This window comes from Miniopterus schreibersii, assembly GCF_964146895.1.
Source record: "Miniopterus schreibersii genome assembly, chromosome: X".
Lineage (NCBI taxonomy): Eukaryota > Metazoa > Chordata > Mammalia > Chiroptera > Miniopteridae > Miniopterus > Miniopterus schreibersii.
The window spans coordinates 102,756,689-102,783,994 of NC_138104.1; the positions used below are offsets into that span (position 1 = coordinate 102,756,689).

The 27,306-nt window shown below is 40.6% G+C and overlaps 2 protein-coding genes across 2 annotated transcripts in view; one reads left to right on the forward strand and one right to left on the reverse strand.

The window, feature by feature from the left end:
- Positions 1–27,306, forward strand: part of ARHGAP6 (Rho GTPase activating protein 6) — a 234,975-nt gene that overhangs the window by 98,328 nt on the left and 109,341 nt on the right. The window lies entirely within an intron of this gene.
- Positions 12,944–16,830, reverse strand: AMELX (amelogenin X-linked; the record flags this gene model as incomplete). The annotated part of the gene is made up of 5 exons (XM_081126339.1): positions 12,944–13,429; positions 13,699–13,743; positions 13,807–13,848; positions 14,954–15,001; positions 16,777–16,830. 5 exons carry the CDS (start codon positions 16,828–16,830, stop codon positions 12,944–12,946), a joined length of 675 nt encoding a protein of 224 aa, XP_080982465.1.

Sequence of the window (27,306 nt, forward strand, 5' to 3'; positions counted from 1 at the left end):
CCCCAGGCCCTCTCCCTCCCAGGGCCTCTAGGCACGCATCCCAGCTGGGGAGCCTGCCTGCCTGGCTCCTCTGGCTGCCAGAGCAGCGCCCTGGGCTCCAGGCTCACTCTCCGTTCCCACACTGGGCAGGGGTTCTACGTGGGGAGGATGGGGGGTCAGTTCTGCCTGGAGCTGCTGCTACTGCTGAGGTGTAAGGACCCCGGAGAGGTAAGAAGATGTGGCGTGTGCATTTCAGGCTCTGTTTCGTGCTTGAAACAAGGCAGGACCCAAGGCAGCAGGATGTGAAATCCTTCGTGGGGTAATAGCCCCGGAGCAGCACCCGGGGAAGGTAGACACAAGCAGGAAAGAGCACGTGGAGGAATAGCTTTGGAGGAATTCGCTCCACTTGTTTCAGCACTTGAGTCTCTTTCAACTTCAAAGTTCAGATGGTTCAAATGACACTTAAGATGTCTCTGCCTATTGCTTTAGGAGAAGGTACAGAGTCTTTAAGCCAGGCTGACTAAAATGTTACATATCATTGCCAAGACACTCATATTTTTGTTGAAAGCTTAGAGCAAGTCTCAGTGAGGACCCACCATTTCTCCTGTACCTTTCCTTTTGGCTATTTTCTCAGTATTTTTAGATCAGTGCATTTTTACTTTAACACTGCATATTGGTTTATAATGTTACCGTTGCATAGGTCTTAGTGGCCTTTTAGCGCAATATTTTTCTGTCACAGATAAAGAAACTGAGGGGGAGAGTGGACCAGGTTATGGCAGGGTCATCTGGCTAGTCCATGACAGAACTGAGACTAAACATCATTGCTTTTGAGCCTCTCTTTGGGCCTGGATCATTGGGTCCTATGTAATGAGGGACATTTGGGACAAGGGCAATCATTACCCTTACCCTCAACATGATGAAGGGTCAAGATTCTATGACATCTACAAGCAATATGGGCACCGATGTGAAACCACAAAATATGGTTTGACTTTTCCCTTGTGGCCACTCTATGCAGCAGACAGATGGTTGGCTCAGAAAACCGGAAAGCCTTGGTTTTCCTGCTTCCAGCTTCTAGTACAAACCTTATTTTTTATGATTCAAGTTTTTATGATTTCATAGAAAGATCCTCAAAATCAATCTTTTCTTATTCATTTAGAATATTACCAAAGTGTTCATAGAGCTTAGATAACTTGCTGGTTTCATATAACTACAAGTAAAAGTTTCTTTGAATCTTTCCTAAAGAAACACACAGTATCATGTTAAACATTAGTTTATTTGGTGAAGATTTTTTAATTTTAAGAAGCTGGAATCACAAGCTTTCCTACAGATCATCAATCTGTAACCTTGAACTGTGTGAGAGGCCACTTCAATTCATTTGCAGATTTCTCCCTCTCTTTATCATAGACACATGCCACTACTATATGTGTAAAATAATTGAAATATGTATTATTTAATTTGTTGAAAACCAAGTTGCTTACTGCTCTTATATTACCATCATTTATAATCTGTTGAATGATTTCATTTTGAAGGAGGTCAAAGACTTAACATTGTGATTCTGATGATTTACACTAACAAAATAAGTTAACTCACCAGGTCCATCCATGCTGTCACAAATTCAATAAAAATTCTTTTAAATAAAATAAGTCAACTCAGGTTGCAGTGATAGTAGGTTCCTGGATACCTATTACTGGTAACCAAGAACGTGTCTTTCTCCCTGTGGAAAAATGAGCCACACAGGCAGTAAAATCTCCCTTTCTTTTCCAACTGTCTTTGTAAATCTTGCTGATAGAAATTGCACATTTTAGCAATGTTCAATTAGTACTTTAGAAATCTACAACTGTCTTTAAAAAGAAATATTTTTGAAATTTTGAAGTTTCTGTGTTGTGCCTATTTTTAAATTAATAATTAAAAAAATCACTGTGGAATCCAGGTTGAGCCCAAGTTCATCATCACAGGGCAAAAATGGGATTCTGGAAACCTTCTGAGCCTGAATTTGTTATTGCATGCAGCTGTGCAAATTCGCAAACTTTTTTTTTCCTAGTCAGGACCTGTGCAAAGAGCCGGTTTGTACCGCCACCTTGATAGCTGACATTGGTAGAAGCTACAAAGCAGGAAGCTACTGAAATACTTGAACCTTTATATATATATTTGAATCTGGACATCAAATGCCAGCCAATTCTGATTCAATGTCGTGCTAAGAATATATCAGCAGCCTTTCTATTCTAGTCATTCTAGTGAACTTCATAATGTCAATTAAATGGCTTTTCCATCTGTGTTGAGTATGCATTCAGTGGGCTACCTGGGAAGGAAGATCAGGGAGGGCCACGGCTTGCGTTTTCTGACAAGGCGTCATTAATTCCCACTGGAGCTTTCTCTGGCTGAGTCAATGAGATAAAGACAACACCCTGCAGTTCCTGTGAGGACTCGCACTTGCACTTACCTGTTTTTAATCCATCTTCTGGACCCACGGAGGGCGGGGGCTGCTTCTGGCCAGGCGCACTCTCAGGCGGGCCGGGGGTCCCCCGCGCGGGGCGACACTGGCCTGTGTTGCACATGTTTCCTCCCGTCCGCGGCAGTGATCACAACTGCAGAGGAGTGATTAGCTTGGGGGGGGTGGTGAGAATTTTTTTTTTTTACAATTAGCTTCTTAGCACATCCTTGGGAGGTCAAATGGGCTGGAGAAATTAAGTGACAAAAGGAGACAAGTTTCATGACTTTGATTGAGTTGAATTCATATTTGCTGTTAAAAATAGATACAGGTTGTTTTAGTTAGGACCCTAGAGGCAGATGACAAATTAGTTTACCATTCAAATGGCACTTGTAAAAAACAGGACAGGGTGTGTGTGTGTTTTAAGTACCTCATTCCTTTTTAAAGTGTTAAGTTTAGACAACTCCTCATCTGTCAATTTGGGACAGAGACAACTTTCTCTCTATAAGGTTGTGAGAACGGAATGGGGGATATATGCCATGTGCTTAAATACCATGCCTAGAGCATAATAAGAGCCCAGTAAATGTTTGATGTTATTATAATCATTACTTTTATATTACAGCATGATGGCCTTTTAATGCTAATGGTGGTTCCCCCAGCAGATATTAAGCATGCCAACCAGTTCCCAGGTATTTTTCTAAATGAGCCTCAAGGAGCTTGCCAGCTAGTGGGGAGACCAAAGAAGAAATAAGTAGTTGTTTGAAATGGAGGCGCGCTCAAATATCCTGGGAAACAGCGAGGGGCGATCACTTCAGCTCGGGTGGGCCAGTAAGAGAAGGTCCCTAGACAAGGGGGCGCTGAGCTCATGCATGTTTACAGCGGTTTCCCTGATGCGTGAGGCGTGGGGACGCGCAGGGGACCGGGCTAATCACACACGGAGTGTCTCGAGTTTGATATTTGTACAGATAAGATGTCTCATGTCCTGGGTTTGTCAACGAGGTTACCCAAGGTCTGCACTCAATCAAAGTGGATCTCCTCTACTTATAACACACTGCTTTTTATTCTCCATGGCTGGCAGAGGAGTTTTTGCTAATAATTTTGTAGCTAAAACCTTCCTATATTTATCAAATGATACTTTTGGAGAGTGATGCTTCTGAAAATAGTGAGAATTCAAGCATCTTAAATCCCTACCCACTCTATGGGCAAAACTACTTATTTCTAGTTATCCTGCCAAATTCAAGCAAATCCCAAAATAGGACTTTTCCCAGAGAAACTAAACGAGCTCTAATTCAGTGGTTACAGTAATGGCTAATGGTCTGGCATTTTTTCTCTCTTCACTACTCAGGTAACACAATCACTTTTAAGTAACCTTCCATGAAACAACACTCGCACCTTTTAGTGACTGCTGAAGGAGCAAGTAACTATTTTAATTTCCGAAGAATGGTTTTGATTTAGAGACATCAGCTGGCTTACTCCTAGAGCAGCCGTTTCTTCGTCTGGCAAATTTTCTTTAACATTGTGGCCACTCCCCCCCAGGCTGTTTAGATTTTGCTGATGAAGTTGGCGCAGGAAGGGACAACCCCATTATATGAGGTCCTATATCAAGTTTACCAACTTTAAGATTTGAACTCTTGGTTTTCCTTTCTCAATTTGGCTTTAAAAATGCACACAGACATCTAAATTTGTTCAGAGTTTCCTTCTTTGTATATGTTAAGTTCCGAGCACACAGCCTGGTTCAATGTTGGCATTATTTTCTAGAGTAGAATTTCTCAACTTCAGCAGTGTTGACGTTCAAGGCTGGATCATTCTTCAATGTGGGTATGTCTTGTGCATTGTGGGGTGATTAGAAGCATTCTTGGTACCTCCCCACTAGATAACCAGTAGTTATCTAGATAACCACTCCACCACCCCCCCCATTGTGACTACAAACATTGCCAGATGCCCCCGGGGTCACAGCTGCCCCAGCTGAGAACCACTGCTCTCGAGAAAAACAGTTAGATAAAGAAATCTCTAATGTGGAATTAGGTGAGCTGTGACCAGTGCTAGAGGGACAGGGACTGGTCAGAGTTGGAAGTCACTGTAAATGGGGACTAGGCCTTACAAACACGGTGAAAGGCAGACATTCAGAGGAAAGAGGCCTAATGCTCTGGCCTCCGGTGAGCCTTGTGCAGCTCATGACATCCTCCTGGAGGATTTACTCTGGGATTATCCTTAGGGTGACCTCGAGGGTGTAAAGAGCAGCTCTGGGGATGTGGGGTGCGATAAGGCAGGGGTAATGCAAGGTAGCAATCGGTAAGAAAGGTGTTCACGTGGCTATATGTCAGGTGTGGCACAATGATAAACGACAGATGCGTTTGGCTTTGTAGCTTTTGGCATATAAAATTTCCATGTTACATTCAAATTCTATGTCATTCTTATTTCTCCCTTTCTGAATATAAGAACCATAGCCAGCATTTATTGAGCTTGGGGGTAGTTAACAGGAAAGGACTCAGAGATGGATATTAATACATTTTATAGATGAGGAAACTGAGGCACAGAGAAGCTAGGAAACTTGTCCAAGTTTCCACAGCAGATATGCAAAGGTCATGATGGTGAACCCAGACAGCCTGGTTGTGGAACCTACGCACCCCAGCACCGCACGGGGAAGGTATCTTTGCCCTCGTGTGGACACTTCTCTGACCCCAGAGCCCCCACATTCCACAGACAAATTGGAAGCATGGAAAATTCTTTGGAGAGGAAAACAAGATTTGGCAGCTCCGAGGAAGACCTTTAACGTTGTTAAAACATTTTTTGATTAATAAAAAGATAAATGCTGGCCCCTGGGCTATTTTTTGTTGACAATAGGGCAATGTTATTTGTAAGGAGGCTGAATTGATCTTGATTTATTTGATAGGTGATTCAGGAATGATTTATTGGGGCAAATGTTTTGGGACCCAGCTAACCATTTCTTTAGTCTCTCCTTAACCTCTTTACTCCTTACACTCCCAGCCTAATCTTATTTCTCATCGTATCTTCTAGAAGAATCAGGTGTTGCAGATGAGGCCAGGATGAGTTCTTCTCAGCAGGGAAGTATTTTTGAATAACTGAATGTCACCAAATGACCCTTGCTGATAAGGCTCTAGATTAAATGGAGGCAAAAGAAATTATGAGCCAAATTGCAAAACAAAAAATAAAAGCCCCAATTAACAAGAATTTCACAACAAACATAGGCTGGTGACTGTTTTGTTAAGGGCATTATGTTTTGGAAATATAGGAAATTGGTCGAAATGGTTTTTTCTCTTGTGATTACCAGGTTAAGCTGTTCACACATCTGTTTGGTGTTTTTAAAAAATTAATAATTGTTTACTATTTTATATTCTTTTTAAAGTCTTAGCCTTAAAATCAATCTTAGTATTTTCAGCAATTGTTTACTACTAAGAGGCAAACTTCAGATTTATAGGAAAAGTCAGTATTTTCGTTTTGTGTGGAGTCGGGAGAAGAGTTGGTGAACACTATGTTGTTTGTAAATAAAATGAGCCGGGACCTCTTTTTCTCTTGATAGAATTTTGTATCGGAAGAAGTGTAATGTGCCTTGGTGATGATAACTGATATGACAACCATATAGTTTCCAAATGCTTAGAATGGAGAGAATTTTTATTTAAAATTTCAAGTTGCTCAAATGGTATATGTCTCCACCTTGTCCTTTTACTACAGGTAAACTGGGACGTGTGTGTGTGTGTGTGCGTGTGTGTGTGTGTATGCACACGCACCCGTTTATCCTCTGTTGTGCTGTTGATTTGAACCACAAAATAGAAAAGAATGTAAATATTTTCTGATGTTTACAGGCAGCCAACCACCCTCAGAGAGGGATAAAAGTTCATGGTTGTTTTTTCTTACTTGAATCTTTCTGTCAGCTTAGATTTTGGCTTATGCCCAATGAAGCCCTGGGTCAAGGGCCACCCCAGTCTTCAACCTCCAATGTGGATGTCTGAAAATAAATGGCCATTCCTTTGGAACTGAAATAGTTTCTCTTATAAGCAGAAAAAATTAATTTGGTGGAACTGTGGATTTTTCTGTTTTAAATGAAAACTAGAGTGAGAACCGTCTTGGTGTATGTGACTCAACCTGAGGAAGAGAGGGGTGCTTCTGCAGTTCTTAGAAAATTCCGAGACAGGATCGTGATTCCTGGAATGCTTGGGAAAGGGCTTGTTCGGATGGTTGAAATGTTTGGTTGTAACCGGCAAATCTGGTTTTGTTTCCCCTTCGGCTTGAGTCTTGGCGTTGGTGGACTTGCTCCTCCCGCTCAGGAAGCAGCGCGGAGCAGCTCTGTCTGGCACGTCTCCTGGTGGCAGCGGCCGAGCGCCGCGCCCGGGCTCCCCAGGGCGGCGCTGCCAGCCCCACGGGCCGCTGCGCACTTACACTGTATTTAGTGTGGCCGAGGAACTGAATTTTAAATTTTATTTAATTTTAATTCTTTTAATTTTGAAAAGCCACATGGGATACACATTAAGAGTGCAAGTAGAGCATAATTAGCAGTTAGCATATGTCTCCATTGTATTATCACCCTGCATATCTGAATTTCGATTTGGAAAACGGGGCAACTACTAACGTGCCTGGCAAAGTGAAGATGACTTCCGAGTGATCCTTTGAACCTCCATCCGCAATGCATGTATCGAGATAGGTGGTTATGAAAGTACAGCCTGGAAATTAGCTTGCTAGATTTCATTTTCCTTTGCCCTTTCTAATAAGTGAGTTGTGAGTGTGTTCTGCTTAATTGGAGTTGTTATTGGTTGAGGCTGAGCTCTTCAGATGATTCAGACCTGATGTAATCAAGCATAGGAGAGAAAAAATTACATCATAGCCAGTTGCAGCCCCAAAATAAAATTGCACAACCGATGAGCTTTAAGTCGGCAAGTAGTTCAGGTGTTGCTTGGATCAAAAGAAAACTGCTTTAATGGGAAAAGTCACCATAACCCCCAGGGCCCTAAGGGTTTGGGGCTTAGACATTGTGTTTTACCTTTGACCCGCCTGCTCTTTGAACCCAGTTAACCTTGGACAGAGTTTCAGCAGGAGCTGCCCTTGATAGTCATTTCTGTATTTTGTTTTATTTGTGTTGTTTCTAATTCTTCTTCCTTCACTTTATAATGCTCATCTCTTCTTTGTTGTTTGATTGTATTGTTTATTTTTGTTTGTGCTAAGGCCAGTTCTTCCTTTTCCCTCACCCTGCTTTGGTCAAAATATTTCTCTGAAAAGTCAAGTACATATAAACTGAATTCTACTTGGACTTTATCTGAAGGGGCCTACGAAGATCCAAAACTCGTATCAAAGGGAACTGAAGGAGGGAAGTGTGTCTGGATTGAAGCAGAAGAAAGGGAGAACAGAGTTTTCAAAAATTAAATTTCTTTCTGATTATAGAAGGAATTTTTTTATTGCGGAAAAACTGGATCTTCATACAAACAGCTACATCTCCTTCCTAGTTTTTTTCTATGCACATTTATGTGTACGTATCAATTATTTACATGTTATGCTCATGTGCAATATTCACAAATGATATATAGTCTTGGTCTTAAATTTTAGTTTATTACATTTTCTCCACTAATAAATTTTCTTCTAACACATACTTTTATCACAGTATTCCTTCAGATAGATACAGTAAAATTTAAGTGAGATCCAATTTCTTACGGATATAGATAATGCTATGATCAACATCTTTGCACATATCTTTCCATGCATTTTGATGACTCTCTTACGGTAATTCCTAGACATGTATTTGTACTCTGGAAAAAAATATGCATATGGAAGCCCTCACCAACAAAGAGTGAATGAGTGCAGAGAAGATTGTAAACTTATTAGTGACATGGAAGTGGTGATAGTGAGATGAGATTTTCCTTGAGGTGGTTTTTTTAACTTCATCTGTCCCCTTAACTTAATTTCAAAGACATAGTACAACTTTGTAAATAATCTACTTTTGCTTTGTTATTCACTTAAGAATTCTTTAGATTTAAGTTTGGGTTTATTAATGCATTTATGACCAGTATTGCTATTTATTTCAGCCTGGACTTTTTGAGTCTTGGTCATTATAGCTAGTAATTTTCTGCCATATTTGATTCAAATATATGCAACATTGGACAGCTGACTAAGCCTGTTTTAATGAATTAGAAGCATTCAGTTTTATTCAATTTATATCATCTATATTACAGTATGTAGTGACATCTACATGTCAGAATTGATTCCCCATCTGCCACAGTTGGGGAATCAAGAAATAAAATAGTCTTAGAGTGACTTTGGACCTTCCAGAATAACAATCCTGAGACTAGTGTTTTTTATTTTGTTAGGGAGAATATGTATAGAAAACAAGCTACATATGAGAAGATGCTAATGTACATTAACGAAAAATAGAAAGAGAAAAAGAAGTGATAAGCAAGAGCAGAATGGAACAGGTAGAATGAGAGAGTAACATGGGACAATTTAAAAGAAGCATATGAGCTTTATTACCTGTGCATTCCCAAGGCGAGACACCTCACTGATGATGTTTATAAGTCTCATTCTGGACCATCAAGGAGATGCCATGGTGTGGTTAATACACATTGTTTAATGCAGTAGAACAATGTGATTATAGAAGACCACCATGAGAATGATTATATTAAAACACATGTTTGGACATTTAATACACAAGTTTCAGTTTCTTGTTAAAATTACCTTGTGTAGTATATCTCATTTCATCGTGACTAGTCCAAAGCCTGACTTTTTCCCTGTAATTCAAAATGTGATTTGAATATGTGTATATACACATATATATTGTTTGAATTATTGTAAGTTCCCAAATAGAGAATGCTCTTCTATCAGAAAAATTGAAAGCAACTCCAGTCTGACTTCAAAGTTTGTGTACTTTCCAGTGTTCCACACAGTCTCCAAGTAACATCGCTCACACCCTTAACATTTTTCTCAGTAGGAATAAATATAATGACAATATCTTCATGAGCTATGGGAGACGAAGTATGTGTTGGGGCATATATTTTGAAGAATATGCTAGGATGTATTTTTTATCTCCGTTTATCAGATTTTTTTCAGGAAAGTCATTGACTTTCAATGACATTCAAATAATTGTCCTTAGTCCTGGCCATGTAAGCTTTGCATTGTTAGAAGAGACAGTTTGCTCTAATGACACAAATGATGGGGGTCCTGATGTGATCACATGGCCCCACGAATCAGTTCTGACCCATGCTTGACAAGCAGTAGCGTAGAAATAGAGCGTGTCATCCACCTAGAGGTAGATGGTTCCAGCGTTGGCTAATTTAGGGACAGAACGATGCCACCAAGGACCTGGGGGCTGTCCATCTTTCTCCTTGCTCCTCCCTGTCCCCAAATGGTAGACACAGCTCCAGGTGTCACATCCTCAAGCATACAGATCCAAAGGCAGAACAGCACTTGCCCCGTGTGCGTGTGTGTGTGCGTGCGTGTGTGCGTGTGTGTGATGAAGGGTGGCCTTCTTTGACAGAAGCACCTCGTGTCCTGGCAGGCTTCCCTCTTGGCCTCATTCCGCGCTCAGATTCCACCCAAGCTCCCCCCGCCGTGTTGGGCGTGGCTGCGGCGTGTCCTGGCCGTCGGTGCCCTAATCAGCAGGCAGTGCCACTCGGTCCCCCGAGCTCGTGCAGGGCTTCGCTTCCCCCGTGGGAGACTCCGGATGACTGGAGGGTGGAGGCTTACTGTTTCCACTAGGGCACGGGACAGTGGCTTCTCCTAGGGGGTGATTAATAAATATTACCTGAATTGATCAGAATTGCCCCATACCAATTGATTAAAAGCCTTTTTTACTTTTTCTTTTTTTCTCTTTTTTCAAATTCATTTGAGAGAGAGGAAGGGAGAGGGAGAGGGAGAGAGAGAAGCATCAGTGATGAGTCATGGATCGGCTGCCCCCTGCACGCCCCCTGCTGGGGATCGAGCCCGCAACCCGGGCCTGTGCCCTGACCGGGAATTGAACCCCAACCGCCTGGTTCATAATTCAGCTCTCAACCACTGAGCCACGCTGGCCAGGCAGGCTTTCTTTTTTTATTGAATCTAAATTCTTTAAAATCAAGTTATTTGTCTGAATATTGACACCTTCCCACTAAAGTTACATTTATTCATTCCAGAAAATGATGAAGAGGCCTTAATCCTAGAAGTACTGGAATAAAGCTAGTGTGGGTGCTGTGTAATATAAACCCTGAAAAAGCACTTACAGTCCTTTGTGGGTGTAACAGGAAAAAGGATTCAAACATAAATATGAGTGGGAAAGAGATCTTGTACTGAGCCCATTTTATGCATCTATTAACCTTTTGAAGACTGGACAGTAGAATTTATCATCATAAACATTATGCATTTATAGAAATGACTTATATATAAAATCACAGTGATTATTTGAAGCTCCCCATTTAATAAAAGTTTTCTTAGGAAAACTAATTACCTCAATAATTGAAAATTCAATACATCATTATCCATATCACATAATTTTATTTTAAAAATCTTTTTCAGTAAAATGAGATCAAAAGACCAAATTTTATTTACTAATGTGGTGTGAAGTATACAGCCAGTGCTCCAAGCCTTAATTAGTTTTGTAACATAAGCATTTCTCAAGAGCTTACCCTTTTCAATGTAAAGAATTCTTCATATAAACTCCCTTCATTTGGTTCAGTGACAGTACATGTTTATAATTTTTCATTTTATCAACTATTTTAACTAATATATAAACTGTTTTTAAAAAGATTTGAGATACTATATTTTAAATTTTTCTTAAAAGAAACATAGTGCTCAGTTTCCTGAAGAATGGTCAGTTAGTAGGTATAAATGCAGTTCCTTCTCATTCAAGAATAGCCATTATAAATTGTTCTTTCAAGTGATGTGAAATTTTAAATTTAATTCAACACAAAGACATGAATAATTTTTAAAACATTTTTATTGTTTGCTAATGGTACTTATTTTTAGTTACAGAATTTGCTAAGTAAAGTGATGCTAGGCACAAATCATTGTCATTCTAAAAGCAACTGAAGTATTTACTTCAGTTCTCTTCTCTTTTTCTGATCTTTTAATCCTGAAAAACATAGCAAAAGGAACAATTATAATAATTTACAAATATTCTTAGTGAGTATCATTTACAATAACTGGCTTCAGTTTTGCCAAAACAACATATAGCCATTTAAGTTTGACTGTGTAATTTTCAAAGTTTCTTTGTTATTTCATTGACATTAGAAATGAGGTATCCAGGATGGAGGCTCTTGCCTTCAGGACATTTAAAACTATTATTTAATAATAAGATAACAATTGCTACCTTTTATTGAGTACTTCCTGCATGCCAGGCTCTGAGCTCATCACTTTATTTTCCATAAAACAACTTTATGAAGCTATCAATATTTATACTCTATTTTTACACAGGAGTTTTAAAAAGTTCAAACTACCTATTTGAAGTCACCTTGTTATAAACAGCTTTGGCAGGGTGTGAACACATTATGAAGTTCATGGCCTTAATTATTAATAAAGATAAATAAATGTATTTTCTATACGAAGAGGGAACATGTGCCTTAGACTAGAATAATCAGCTATAGGTACCAGATTATTTGTGATACAATCAGTTTTCAAAAATTCTGCCCCATATTCTCCATAATTGTGAAGCCACATATGGCATAAATTATAATTTTTTTATTGGGAAACTATGGTATTTGTACTTGGATAGAGGCTTGAAAATTATCTGATTTAGTTACTTTCATTTTAAAGAAGGGAAAACACCCATAAAAAATTTGAAATAACTTGTTTAATACCATCTCCTCTTTGGGAGCAAAGCCAAAGCTGGATCCCAGGCATCCTGGCTCCCCGTCCAAGTCATTTACACCTCACCCCTCACTGCTTCTCAGTAGAAAATCATCGATAGCATTTATAAGTTGGAATTATATTTGAATACATACAATATAATGATATAATCTCATATACACAGAAGTAAGGGTTTATGAATATGGATAAAGGTCCTTTATTTTATTTGCTATATTTCCCACTCATTTGGGAGAGCTTTCTGCAATGGAAGCAGATTTTGTGCTTGATTGTAAAAACTTCTTGCTATAGGCTTAAACTATAGAACCCCAGCACTGAAAAGGAATCTGACAATGTGCCTGGTTTAGCATCTTCCAAGTTAGGTTAAAATCCCCTTTAGACAGGTAATCTTCCTGTAGGTCTTTAAAGAAATTTCCCACCTACCTGTTCAAATACTTGCATCCCCTCGTTCTCAAAAATTACCCTTTTAAAAAAACCTTCAGTGCAGTTTCTAGCCTACTCTTGCTAGTCTAACCCTTGAAAGGTAAGGAGAACAGATATTCTTTTATACTATTGTCCTTAAAGTTAATGGTTTCAGTAGTATATATTCTGGTAGGAATTTAAAAATTTAACCCCCTATAAAGACTATGGATCTTAATTACTAAGCCACGTAGATAAACGTGTTGATAATATAAAGTTCCAGCACATGCTTGTCCCGATAGAGTCAAGCACTTGCAGCTGCTGAGCTGAAGCCCCCGGGCTGTTAGGGAACTGAGAGCTCTAGGCCCGGCTTTGCTTTCCCATCTTCACAGGTGGTGTGCTGGCTTCGGGCATACTCACCACTTCCTCCCGCTTGGTCTTGTCTGTTGCTGGCCAAGCTTCCAGAGGCAGGTCAGGAAGCATTGGGGGCAGGGGCTGCATGGGGAACATCGGAGGCAGAGGTGGCTGTGGCGGCAGGGGCTGGATGGGGTGCACGGGTGGCTGGGGCTGGATGGGCTGGTGAGGCTGCGGCTGGACGGGCTGGGGCTGGAAGGGCTGCTGGGCGGGCGGAAGGAGGTTTGGCTGGTGGTGTTGGGTTGGAGTCATGGAGTGTTGGCCAGGAACTGGCATCATTGGTTGCTGGGGGACCACGGGCTGCTGAGCTGGCACCACGGGGATGTGGTGATGAGGCTGTAGGGCGTGACTCGGGGGGTTCTGCTGGGACAGCACGGGAATGATTTGGTGGTGCAGCCATCCACCCATGGGTTCGTAACCATAGGAAGTGTACTGGTGAAAAACAGAGAGTCAGGTTTACCATTGGCTCCATTGACTTCCAGCTGGAGAAGTAGCAATGTTTTCTTTGTCGTTATGACAGTATGAATATTTATTCATTTTTCCTGTGCAAGAATTTTTGACTGTGTACACGGATAGGACCTTTTACAGAGTAGACTTCCTATTAGTGTCGTATGTGGCATAGATATGTTATTTCACTTAAAAGGGAATTGAAATGCATGCTTAATATTTGAAGAGAATAAAGAAGAAAATAATCTACATACCGGCTGCCTTATCATGTTTTGGTACCACTTCAGAGGGGTAAGCACCTTAAGAGAAAGAAACATTAAAACACATTTGTTTTAACATAGTTACACGAAATATACATTTAAAAATGCAGTCCTGTCATTATTGATAATCTCAAAATGTGAGTTGTATGGAAGAAAGAATAGGGTAAACATCTGTCAGGCGCTTCCTGTGTTAGACACTATGTTATAGCCTCACACACATTTTTCATATTGTCTCACAGACTCTGAGACAAGTATCATCCCCCTCACTTTTACAGACAAGGTCATGAAATGTTAAAGAGGTTCATGAGCTTCACTGAGGTTACAAAAGTAGTAATTCTGTTTACTTCCACAGCTCCTGCTCCTCTTTGCAAGAACAAAACAAAATCATATTTTTTATTTGATGTCACCATGAGAAACTAAAGGAAGTAGAAACACTGTTCCTCATCCTATAAACACAGGTTTTCTGGTCAAATATGTCAACCTTTCAAGTTTTTACAGAAAATCTTGCCTCAAATTCTTATTAACATTTTTCCTCAGCTTGTATCAGTAAATAGACTCACAGATTGTCATCTGAACCTATGAAAGAAGTAAGAGTCTCATTCCTTTTCTGAACATTGTATATGTAGGTGACCTCAGGTGCAGGGACTCCTTAATATAGTGCTACAGCATTTGATATCAGTACAACAAACAATTATTAACCTTGCTCAAGTTGTACTTGACAAAGCACCTTTTATGTTGCTTGACGATTTTGTTCCCCAAACAGTATTTTGAAGTGTGGGTATTATAATTATTTCCCTTCCACAGATAAGGAAACCAAAGTTTCCGAGAAAGAAAATGATTTGCACAAAGCCGCATGGTTCGCGTGGGGTTGAGGAGGGCCTCAAACCCGATTTCCAGGAATCCCAAGGTTTTTGCTGCTCTGAGAGCGTCCCCTAGATGGCTCGGTCACTCCGCTTCCGGTAGAGGCGAGGGAGGCGTTCTCTCGCTGGAAGGGACCTCGATGTCTCACCTGATCCCCGCATCTTAGGGGCTCGGCTGCAGTAGCCCTGTGGAGCCAGAGTTGTCTGCGCCCTGCCGTGCAGCCCCCTGAGTAGCAGGGACTGAGGCAGGGGCCGGGCGGGAAGCTGGCCGCGGGCACTGAAAGCGGGGCTGCGGGGCATCTTGAACGGGGGGCAACACACTGTTCTTTACAGAGCCCAGGACATGGGTAACTCAAACAATGGTCAAAATTAGTAAAGAGAAAAATTACCTCATAGCTGAAGTTGATATAACCAGGGTGCCCGGGATGAGGCGGGAGCTTTTACAGGGAGGGGAGGAGAAGAGAAGGAAAGAGGGAGAGGGAGAGGGGGAGAGGGGGGAGAGGGGGGAGAGGGAGAGAGGGAGAGATTATTCAGTACGCAGTCGTTCACATCCGGGAGACTGAGGCGCTGCTGAACTCCTGCGTGATGCCGGGTAGGCCCGAGCCTGCGGCCGCGTGGGAGGAGCGGCCGGGCCCAGCCCCCGTGGCCTCCGGCGCCACCGGCCTGCGGTCAGTGCGCGCTCCTCGGGCCCACCCGCCGGCTTCCTCCTCGGTGGCACTCAGTCCACGCCGGGAGGGGTGCGCTGCCCCTCCGCCATTATGACGCACCCGCAGGGCACTGCGTCACGGGCCTTCCCTCAGACCAGCGAGCGGAGGCGCGTAAGTACCACAGGGAGGCCGGGTCGTTCGCGCGCGAGGAAGTAACAAGAGCAGCAGCGACCTGGGCATGACTGAGGACCACGGGGACAGGTGGGCGCGCCGGGGTGCAAGCATAGCTCCCCATGGGAAATTAAGACTTTATTTATGAAGTTGAGGCTCATCGTTTTCATTATTCTCTCAGTGTTTTTGTAGCAGAAACATTGAAAAGTTCAAAGTAAAACCAACCTGAATAACCATTTAAACCGGGACGCCCTGCCCTGCGCAAACTGCAGACCAAGTGACAGGCCGCCGGGTCGCCCATGCAGTGGTGACAGGGACGGGAGAGACAATCAGGCAGAACATCTGCCTCAGACGTGAAGCTATTGGACGCTGTGTTTTTTTCAAATGCTCATATTTTGTAAGAGGGTTAATTCGCTCTCATCCGAGTGTTAATTATTTTAATCAACTAACTGCCCTCTCCATGGCTTCTGGGCGCGGGCCCTCGGGGAGTAGGGCCTTGAACGAGGCGGGGAACGGGCTGAGGGAGTCAGGCAGAGGCCCTGGGCCTAGGAGCTGCCGCAGGGCAGGCCGTCGGGAAGGCAGAGCACAGGCTCGGCCGTGGCTGCCACAGGAAGACAGGAGGCAGCTACCAAGCCCGCTGGCTTCTGGTTGAATCAACGGCTCCTTAGGCCCCTGCAAAGCACATGGGCCCTACTCTGCTGCCATGTGTCCAGAGCTCCCTGCGCTTTTGTGCCTGTGTCTAGGGAGATGGGTGAGACTTCCTGGCCCTCCGTACGGCTGAATGGAAAATATACCCATATGGAGTGGGCGCGGGTGGGACTCCAGACAACACACAGAGGTCCTGTGCTTAGCGGGACACCCAAAGGAATGAGGCCTCTGGGGACAGGAAGGTGGTTCAAGAAGGGACTTTCTAGCACAGAAATGACACCCTTTGAAGGATATAGCAGTGGAGTTTGGAGAGCAGGAAGAGATTTGGACACTTGGGAGAAATTAGGTTTCAGAGAAAACTGGCATTTTTGTAGCATTTGCCTAAGGCTGATTCAAGCACTTTCTCTGAAGCCATTCAAGGGTTTTTTCCCAAAGTTGCCTCCATCTAGAAATGGGCAATCATGTTTACAAGCTTATTGTTTCAACACAATCTCCTGGGTGCTTATTAAAATGCAGAGTCCTGGGCCCCACCCCAGCTGTACGAAATCAGTCTTTGGTGGAGGCATCTGAGAATCTATTTTTTTTTTAAATAAAAAACTCTTCAAAGTGTTTCTTAAACACAAAAATGTTTGAGGCCATCTTATCTTAATACTGTTTTAAATCCCAAAGTTTACCAACTATGGGGCGGTTTTATTTCCAAGCTTGTGAAATTGGACATTGATGTATGCAGGGGGTGTTTTACTCACGGGCATAGCAAAGGCTGCTCCCAGGAGGCAGGCAAACAGAATCCAGGTCCCCATCTCGTGATGGCCCTGAAACATGTCAACACACACTTTTCTTATCTCTTCTCAAATATGGACATAATTAAAGCTTCATAAAACCCACATAATCCATATTGGTCTGTTTATAGTAAAAAGAATGGGACTGTTCTTTGTGAGGTTACTTCATTCATATGTGATTTCCAGTTCTCAGCCCATTTTGTTGTTTCTCGAGTCACAATAGTGATAAAGATGCATTTCCTTTAGGTTGAGAGCTGAACAAGTTGTAGGGACATGAATAATCTATCATTTAGTATTTTGCATGCCATTTTCCTATGCCTATACAGCTTGTAGAGCCATAAAAGCTAAATGTAGCTTATAATTAATGGTTAAAAAAATAGAGTTGGTTCTAAAATTAAGCATCAAGGTGCACAGTATTTGATATTTTTAGAACCAGGAAGCAGAGAATTTTTTTTTGTACAGTCTACCTGAGCACTAATACTCTTAAAAAACAAAGCCTAATCATTGAGAAAAGACATTAAGTAATTTGCCAAAATAGAATAAGAAAGGAGTGTAGTTTAGTTCCAGCTGTTCCCACCAGTAGGGCTTCAGGCAAAACCCTCAGGTAACATCTCTGAGCTCCAGATGTGTAGCAAAAGATGTGGTTGAATGGAAGGCAGGGGATGGCAATAATATTCTGTGATTATTCCATGAATTTTGAATGACATCTACTTAAAAGATTCCATATTTAGTTAATGGCATCTTCCTTTAGTTTGACACTACACTGCAGTTATTCCACAAATAAAATCCTTGAGACATGAAGCTCAACAGACTATCCTAAAATATGCACTTTGCTTTGTGGTGCAAATTATTGACTAACTTTTAAAAACTTTCAGAAGAAAGACCTTAAATTTTGCATAGGAAGTGAATATTGCGTGCAGTAATGCTGGCTATGGAAAGTACACTGGCATTTTCTACCTCCTAAATCTGTTTTTTAAAGTTTAAATTAATGACAAAAAACTTTTAGTTGACAATTCTATTTGATATCATTAAATAAAATGTAGTAGATTTTAGAGTGTGGAAAATTGTTTTTATCTTACTTGCTAAGTAATTAAAATAAATATATTTTTTTGAAATTGGGCCCTCAAAAGTACTTTAGGATTTTGGAACTAAAATTTAAAGAAATATACTTTGCTGTATTAGAAAGTAGCATAATTCATTTAGTGATCAGAGTCTAATTTAATGATGGTCCAACTGAAGAAGTAACTGAATATTAACAGCATAAAGTATTAGAAATGCAGAATACATTGTAGCTTTTGAACATGAAATGTAGAAAAAGAAATAAGCACAATAGAAAGAGCAAATAATGAATGAAATCCACATACCTTTGAATATATGTATTCAGAGTAAGTTTCTCTCTGAAACTCAGGGATGCTTGATCCTATAGATTCCCTCCAACTGAGAGCTCAATTTATACCATTCACGGCATCTAGAACAACCAATCAGGTTTCTGAAGGAAAAATGTGTTGAGTATAACTTAAAATCCCTGTATCATGAATTTTTAGAAGCTATGATCAAACATAAGGCTGTATGTTGTGATTAGTGCATATAGAGTCTTTCATTATGGGCAATAAGAGGTTTAACAGGCAAAAAATTTCATCATACTGTTTTTAAGTAAGCAAATAAGTTGACTGCACATGCTGATATATTCAAATTTACTTTTAACAAGCAGCTATGTCATTGTCTGTTCCCTGGTTCTAGCAAACCTAACATTGTTCTTTATAAAAAAAAGTGTTAGATGGTTGAGTTTCTATAGTGTAATCAAGATATCACCTAGGGTTCCCTGTCCCTTTCAGATCAAGATAAATTGATTCAAACCCCCATTCTGGTAAAATCCCAAAGCTCTCCCCAATATTTCTCTTAGGGATTATAATTGGGGGATCACTACTGCTCTATTTTCTATTGTCATTGAAGGTATTTTCTCTGTTCCCTGTGGCCATTCCTTTAACACCATCCTGGTGTCCACCAAAAGAGGGGACAAAATCTCTTCTCCTTGGCCCCATCCTGCAGCCCATCTGCCATCCAAGCAACCATGAACTTGACATTATCACAGTAGCAAGCATTTACTGGTGATCTAAAAAACAAGAAACATATCACATACCAGACCTCACACTTAAAAATGTATTTTGATCCTTGCAAATATGTATCAGAGGGAACATTCCCTTGGCTCCCCCATCCCACATAACAACTCAGCCTTTCTCAGTATGGTGGCCCTTCTTTGCCTACATCCTTCTGGTCCAGTCCCTCTTTCTCTTATAAGCAAATCCAAATTCCTCTCTCTTTTTTAGAGCCTCTTAACTGCCCCTTTAGTTGCGTTGTCCCCACATTCTCATCAGCCTCTCCTTTGCCTAAACAACAATAAACAAAGCCCTTCTCTCTCTAAGATCTCTGATCTAGCTATTCAATTCATGTCCTTTACTCTTCTACTTTAGTAAAGTATATGGGTTTTTTTCTTTTATTCTAGAATTGGATCAATTAAAAAGGAAATTTGTAACTAGTGATAAGAGGCAGCTGATAGGTTGTCTATCAATAGTAGATCAATAAAAGAAATACTGATTATATACAGAGATAATATTGACAGTATATCCAGATTTCTTTGACTCTTTAAATAATATTTTTAAAGTTTGTGCACATGTTTTTATATAGGTGCTCCACATTGGCTGATTTAAACTCAAGGAGAAAATATCCATGAAAGGCAATGCATATTATTAAGAGCTAGAGCTTAGACGTACATGGGTCCTGACCCCAACTTCACCAAGGGTTGAGGGACCATTGACAAGATACTTAGCCTCTCTGAGTCTCAGTTTCCTCATTAGTAAAATGAAGATAATTATAGAACCTACCTAAGAATATCACTGTGAAAACAAAATGAGAGACATCTCTGGAGGCAAGAGAAACTTATCACCCTCCCCAACCCCATCACTTGGCATACAGTAAATGTTTTTAAAAATGCTAATAAGATTATAAGGTGATCTTTGGGAATGAATTAGTAGGAAATGAGTAACCCTCATGAAGAAAGGTAGACCTTGGGGAGGGGGGGGAAGGAGGGAGAGATTGCAAAGAAGGAAGTGGAAGATTATAACAGGCAAAATATATAAATGAAAGTGAACATTGAATAGGGTTCTAAAAGCCAACCTGTGCACATGTACAAACTTTAACACAAAGCAACTTTGTGTCCAGGCTTTGCATTTATATATGAATATATTTATTGGTAAGTTGTATAGCAGAGTTAAGAAGGAAATTGCAAAATGGACTTTAGGAGAATTGGCATCAGGTTACTTGGAAAGGGAGGAAGTGGAGGCTGAGCAGCAAGGTGCTAAAGGAGAGGAGAGAGAGGAAGAAAAACGTATATCATATTAAATTCTTTTTCAATCTTTTCCCCCAGTTTATTTAATTATATATATCAGAGTGTCTGAAAAATATTCAGGACATATTTTTCCTACAAAATTATAGCTAATCTCTACTGATTAAGTCATTGGTGAACTACTTACTAGTGGTCTTGTAGTTTTACAAAATGTATCTCATTACTTTGTGTCATCTTTCAAGAATGAGAGTGTCTTGTCATTTTACAAAATTTATCTCATTACTTTGTCACATCTTTCAAGAATGAGAGTGTCTTGCAGTTTCACAAAATTTATCTCATTATTTTGTCTCATCTTTCAAGAATGAGAGGGACCTTGTTGCCACAAAGGTCCACAAGGATCCCTTATTGTGGCATTAATTGCTCTGGTCCACTGCATATTGAGTTATTGCCAATTCACTGCCCACAATTGTTCAGGCTTTGATGGCAAATACTATAGAAATGATTTGGTTCTATTTATTTCCCCCCACTGCATATCCTGAGTTATAGGGTATTAAAGTATGGATCTCTCTGCTTGAAATCTCTTTTACAAATTTAGGTCCCACATATGCAGTTTAAAAGTTGCTCAGTGTTTTGGGGGAAAAAACACAAAACTTTAATTGAAATTTTTTTCCTGTAAGCAATTATTTTATATATGAATAAGGTGACTATGAAAGAAAATATAATTTACTAGACTATTTATTTTGTTATATAAAGAGTATAACATTTCCAAAATATGCTCTTGTTTTTCTAGCTCTTTGACATCATTTTTTTCTCTTCAAAATAATCACTATTTTAAAAATGGATCATAAGCATAAGATATTTTCTTCTATGGCAATAACTCTGGAATAACTGTGACAATATGACCCTAGAATGTGCCTTCATTCACTTAAGCATTTGTTCCAAATGTATATGTTGAATACCTATGAACCTGAGACCATTTGTGTTACTATAGGGGACAAATACATGCATGTATTTACTACTTTCTAGAGGCTTTTCTCCAAAATGATGAGTGAACAAATGCCCTTATCAATTACAGGTTACCATTCTTGCTAAGAAGGTTCAATAAAGGATTATAAAAATATCACATTCAGGGATCCTTTGGCCCAGAAACACCTACTCTAAGTCCCTCCTGAGGTCTTGTAGGATCAAGCAGGGCTGCAAACATGCAATTCATGTGGAAGGACCCAAGGCTGGGAAGCTTTCTACCCTTTTTGGCACAAATCTTGAACCACATTTTTCCTGTCTGCTAGTGGTCGGAGATGGGTGAATCTCAGGCAGCATGAATCTGTCATTATACCTCCTCACTTTAGCCCAATCAAATACTTTTAATAAGGAGAACCCATGGTAGTCAAGAGCCCAAGCAGCCTTGAGCTCTGAGAGCAAGCATGTCTAAAATGTCTTCACTGTCTATGATGCCTGACCTCAGACATAGTAGGCGCTCAGAAACAACAACAAATTATACATGTTTGTGTGTGTTGCTTTATAATTTTTTTAAAAGTTTTTTTGCCCATTTTTGTAGTGGTTATAATTTTTCTTGACTTGCAGCTCATCACATTTTCCTGTTCCCAAGTTGCTTATGTAGCAACTTCTCCCCTTCTAATTTGCTGCTTAATTTACAGTGTGCTGGAAACTTATGTGCCCAAGCTTGTTAGAAGTAGGTGTGAACTGCAAGTAGAGCGATGCTCTAAGCGAAGTTGGCCCTGGAGACTCACTTATGAGAGAAGCTCGAAAATTTCAGTCCTGTGGCATTGATCTTTGACTGCTGGGAGGACGCTTCATTTTGTGTTGGGGTTTGCCCCCTTTGCTTAACTTGCTGGCTTGTAGCGGCAGTCAATGCATATGGGCAATCTTTGGATAAGTCAGGTGTTAAGAGTTCCAGAAGCCTTTCTTATCTACAGGGGCTCTACTCTTGAATGATCTTTTAAAGCAGGTCCAGGACTGTCCAATATTCTGGAACAATTTAAAGAGTGAGTATTCTTAAATAACGGAAGCCAAAGTCAACTTTTACACATTTATTTTATAGACATTTACTTACAAGAAAATATCATTCTCCAGGCTGTTTTTTTGCTGGAATGGAGTCATACCCTCTTCAGAACTCAGAACCACCACCACTAACTAATTCTGAAAAACACACTGACTTCCCTTTGCAACCCTTGGAAGTTAGATATTGTGCCTTCTACTTTCTCAGCAGCTCTTTGGTACCTAGAAAAGTCTCTTTTACAAAGTAGGTGCTAGATGAATGTGTTGATTAATTGAAAAAAATGTAGAGACATTATCCATGACATTATAAAAATATAAAAAATGTCCTTGATTTATGTGGATTCTCCATAGACAAAGAACTCGTGCAGTCGTTTAGATGGCCCTTTTAAACTGCTAAGACAGGTAACCCAGCATTGCTGTCAACTGTTCCTATGAGCTTCATGCAAATGGCCTCTGATAAGGACCTAAAAAGGGAGATGTTCTAACAGGTTTAGAAGCCATTATCTTAACATCCTTATTATATATGGCTCTGACCTATTAGTTCAAATTGTAATATACTATATGCAAATATATTATGATGTATATACTTGTTTTTTTCTTATTTGTGGCTGAGTTTATTTGTTTACTATAATAAAACTGCATTATTATTATTATTATTGTTATTATTATTATTAGATTCTTAGGCTTCTAGAATCCTTCAACCCAAGGAGTAACTTGAAAGAATAACATAAAAAAAAAAAAAAAAACCCTCTCTCACCCACATTCACATACTTTATTGATTGCAAATCATCAACTCCTATTTTCAGAATACATTGAAATTAACTATGTTATATGGCTGGTTGTTTGAAGCTACACAAAAAGGTGGGATCTTATACAGTCTGACGACATTTAATAAGTAGATTTGAAATAAGATGCATAAGAAAAGCAAAAACAGCCTGGCCAGTGTGGCTCAGCAGTTGAGCGTCGACCTAGGATCCAGGAGGTTGGGGTTTGATTCCCGGTCAGGTCACAGGCCCGGGTTGCGGGCTCGGTCCCCAGTCAGGGGCGTGCAGGAGGCAGCCGATCAGTGACTCTCTCATCATTGATGTTTCTCTCTCTCCCTCTCCCTTCCTCTCTCTGAAATCAATAAAGATATATTAGAAAAATAAAAGCAAAAACAAAGATAAGGAACCATCAAAAAGAAAGGCGCATATAGGAAAAAGGAACTGCACTGTGATCATGTTCGGTCCTGGTGACTGTCAGCAAGCCCTGAGTGTCCTGAAAAGAACAGGGGAAACTTATTACTGAAGCAAGAGGGTCACAAGCCCTCAGTATATCCTTCAAAAGCCAAACTTGTGACATAACAGCCATTGCTGAGCCCTTGGCAGGTGCCTCGCGCAGTTGCTGGTGCTGGAAAGCGAGGCTGGGCAGGGCAGTGGGCTCCCGAGCTGCGCCCCCGCGGCTGCGCTGCGCTGGGCACGAGCGCGGGCCGGCAAGGAGGGCAGTCGTGGGCAGGGCATCGCGCACGGTGGGAGTGCGCCAGCGGCTCCCCGGCTGGGTCGAAAGGGGCGTGCGACTGGAACAGGGCCCTCGGCCTCCAGCCTGAAGCGCTCCCCTTCCTGCCCCCCGAGCGGCTGGCCCCGGTGCCACTGCAGCCAGGGCCCGCTGCTGAGGACAGTGAGGGCACAGCGGCGCCCAGGGACTGACATGTGAGACAGTGCCTGCGGACAGGGGGCTCTTCGGGTCACAGGGCACACACGGCGTTCCAAATGACGGTGTCGGCCTGCGTCTGCTGACAAAGATGTTTGTGACACATAGTTAAGTGGAAAAGAGAATTTTAAAGTCCGCTTTCTCTAAAATGATCTCCTCCGTCCCTCCCCTCCCCCCCACTCCTTTTTCTTCATTGGGAAGATAGTCACCGAAATATTAACAGTTGTTGTCTAAGGGGCGTATTCTTGAAAGTCTCTGGGAAGCCAACGTTTTATGTTTTTACAGTAATCTGTGAATGGAACAAATACAAGGAGTTTGGGGTATAATAGTTCTCTCGTGTTCAGCAAAAGTGACGAATAATGATAGCACTAGATCCCCTGTAGCCCTGCGTTTCTTGAATGCTCATTCTCAAGGGGGGAAAAAGCTGAACATAAAATAAAAACCCCAAATAATATATATTTATTTAAAGTGATAGGGTCCCTTTCCTACTACATCACTAGTAGAAAATATCGTAATAATATAAGCATTCACAGAAAGAGTTTGTAAGCTTGTAATTTAAAAGATCTGTAGGCATTTGCTAAATATCTGGTGGGGCAATTTTCGATAAGGGAAATTATATACAGATGGATAGTGTGTTGCTTGGGTTATAATTAACCACTAACTGTCAGGAGTGAAAATGTTACATCTGTGTGTTAATGGAGGTAACACAGTACTATAAAACCAAGTTTTTAAAATTTCTGCTTATTAGGCAAAATATACCAAAAGTAACTTGCACTTTTCTACAGGGATTCAACATACACAGATGGGTGGTTTCCAAGCAAAAGCAATATGCTGTGGGGGAGGGTACTTGTCTTTCGCAGGTCAGCCTAGGTCAGAACTGGTTGGGCCGCTGACCCAAGATGCTGGATCTTAGTCAGTGTTCTTGACTCTTTTGTGCACTTACCTTACTACCTGGAAAATGGAGAGATATTAGTAAGGGGAAGCTAGTAATGCCACTCAGTATACCTTTGACTCTTGTTAAACATGATTTCCAATATTAAGAATGACGGTTTTAGTAATTGCTCAAATAAGAAATATGCATATTTAAAGGAGCAAAGGAAATAGTTTGCCACCTAAAAGTTTGGAAACTAGCATTCTCACATAGTTGATGTACAGAGATTTTCTTTCATTCTTGAGCAGAAAATGCTTATATTGTTACAGTTTAGTAGCATCCCTTTCATCTTCATCTCTCACAGAAATGCCCACAGGGACATAAATGTAAAATGTAAAAATAATATTTTCATCTGATCTACTAATTCTACAGGGAACCAGATATATGTGGTGGGACCTAAGTACCAGCAATGTTACCAGTTCTGGCGGTATTGTCATTCCTGGTACCCATTCCAGTTATTGTTTTAGCTAATGGCCCCTTGAATGTGCACAGAGCCCTGAACAGCCTTTCAGTTAGTATCTTCTTTATCACATCCCTAAATTATACAAAATTCAGCAATAATTGTTAAGAATTAATTCTAAACCTGTTTAAAAAATCACATCATGAATGGTTTGTCTGCTTGGAGTATTTACTAGATCTGAAGCTGATATAATTCTGAGGAATGAAATAAATCAGGAAGAAGGCCAGAAGTTAATTTAATTTTGCTCACATATTTTATTATAGGCAATTTTTACTTGAAATAAAACTAAACAGATACAATAATCTGTCATAGAATTCTGTGGAATGAATGAATCTTTGTTCCAATTGTAGATGACATTTTCCCCAGGATAGTGCTAACATAGCTTTAGAATCATAGAGCCACCAGTTTTAAAAATCTTACCTAGTGCATCATCTTCACTATCATTGTGCTCTTAGGAGAATCATAGTCATGTGCTATGTCTATTTCCAATAGCAATCTGTGCACCTCCAGAATTTTTAAATCATTAGGATAAAATATTTATTGAGTATCTGTAATATCCAAGGCATAGGAAACAAATATATGGCATGATATTCATACAGTGGAATATTATTCAGCCATTAAAAAGGAATGACGTACTAATACATGCTACAACATGGATGAGCCTTGAAAACATTATGTTCAGTGAAAAGCCAGGCACAAAAGACCATATATTGTATGATTTTATTTATAGGAAATTCCTAGAATAGACAAATCCAGGGACAGAAATAGATTAATGGTTACCATGGGCTGGGGAAAAGAGGAATAAGGAGTGGCTGCTAATAGATTTGGGCTTTGTAGGGGGGTGATGGAAATGTGGTTGGAAAATGCATCTCCGAGAACCTCTACAGCAGAGTTCCTCAGTGGTGGTGTTTTGGGCTGGAGAATTCTCTGCGGAGGGTGTGTCCTGTACACTGTACGATGTTCAGCAGCACCCCTTGCCTCTACCCTCTAGACACCAGCAGCATCTCCTCCCCTAGTTGTGACAACCAAAAATGCCTCCAGACATGGCCACATGTTCCCTGAGAACAAGGGAGAACAAAATTGGTCCCAGTTGAGAACCACAGATCCATAGTCACCTAAGAATTGAACTGGGTGTAAAATTGTAGGCAGTGGGTAGGTACCTGGAGCCAGCATGCAGTGGTAGAAAGACCTTGAAGGTCTTTGAAGGTCTAAATATTGAAGCCTGAATTCTAAAATATGTTATTTATTTTTAAAAATAATAAAGAGATGAATAAGGGGTGGAATTATTGGTAAAAAAATATCCAGTGGGAAAAATCACCCACTTTTCAGGTCACTAAAAAAGCTTGAAATTGTTATTTGAAAATAAAATGGTATATGGCAGTGGTCTTACTTTTTTTATAAAGGCTTAGAACCATTATGCCAATAATTCAGAAAGTATATAAATTGAGATTTGGAATGTTCTATGCCACAACTGTAAAAGAGTATTAATGGTCCCCAAAGGGTTTTGCTTAACTCAGCTTTAAAATTATCCTACAGGCTATAAACACCCCTTAACCAGCAAAAAGAAGCATGAGATTTGATTTATACAGTGGCTAACAAAATCAAGCGAGCAATCACAGTTTAATCATATCCTACCAATCTCACTTAGTCTAAGGAATGGAAGAAAGAGAGGAAGTGTGTGGGCTTTAGAGATACATAAATTTCAGAAAGTAAATTTTTAAGTGTGACCTCCTTTCTGCTCAGAAATGCTTGAGTGGAGGGGGCCCTCATCCTCCCCACTAACCCATATAAATGAACGGGTTGAAGGAGATGGTGTCTGTGGTCTGTTCTAGCTCTTAACTCCTGTCCTGCCCAGAGTGGGAAACTGGCATGTTTCCTGCTCGCAATTTAAGGAAGTGGATTTTTCAAACTGCCTTAGTCTGTGGAACTTGGATCATCTAGGACTGATGCCCTGTGTATGGCAGTGCTATCAGACTGAAGTTAGTAAACTCAAACTGTGTTTATAAATAGGCTGCTGGGACACGGTGGCTTCACTGCAAATACAAAACATAGTCT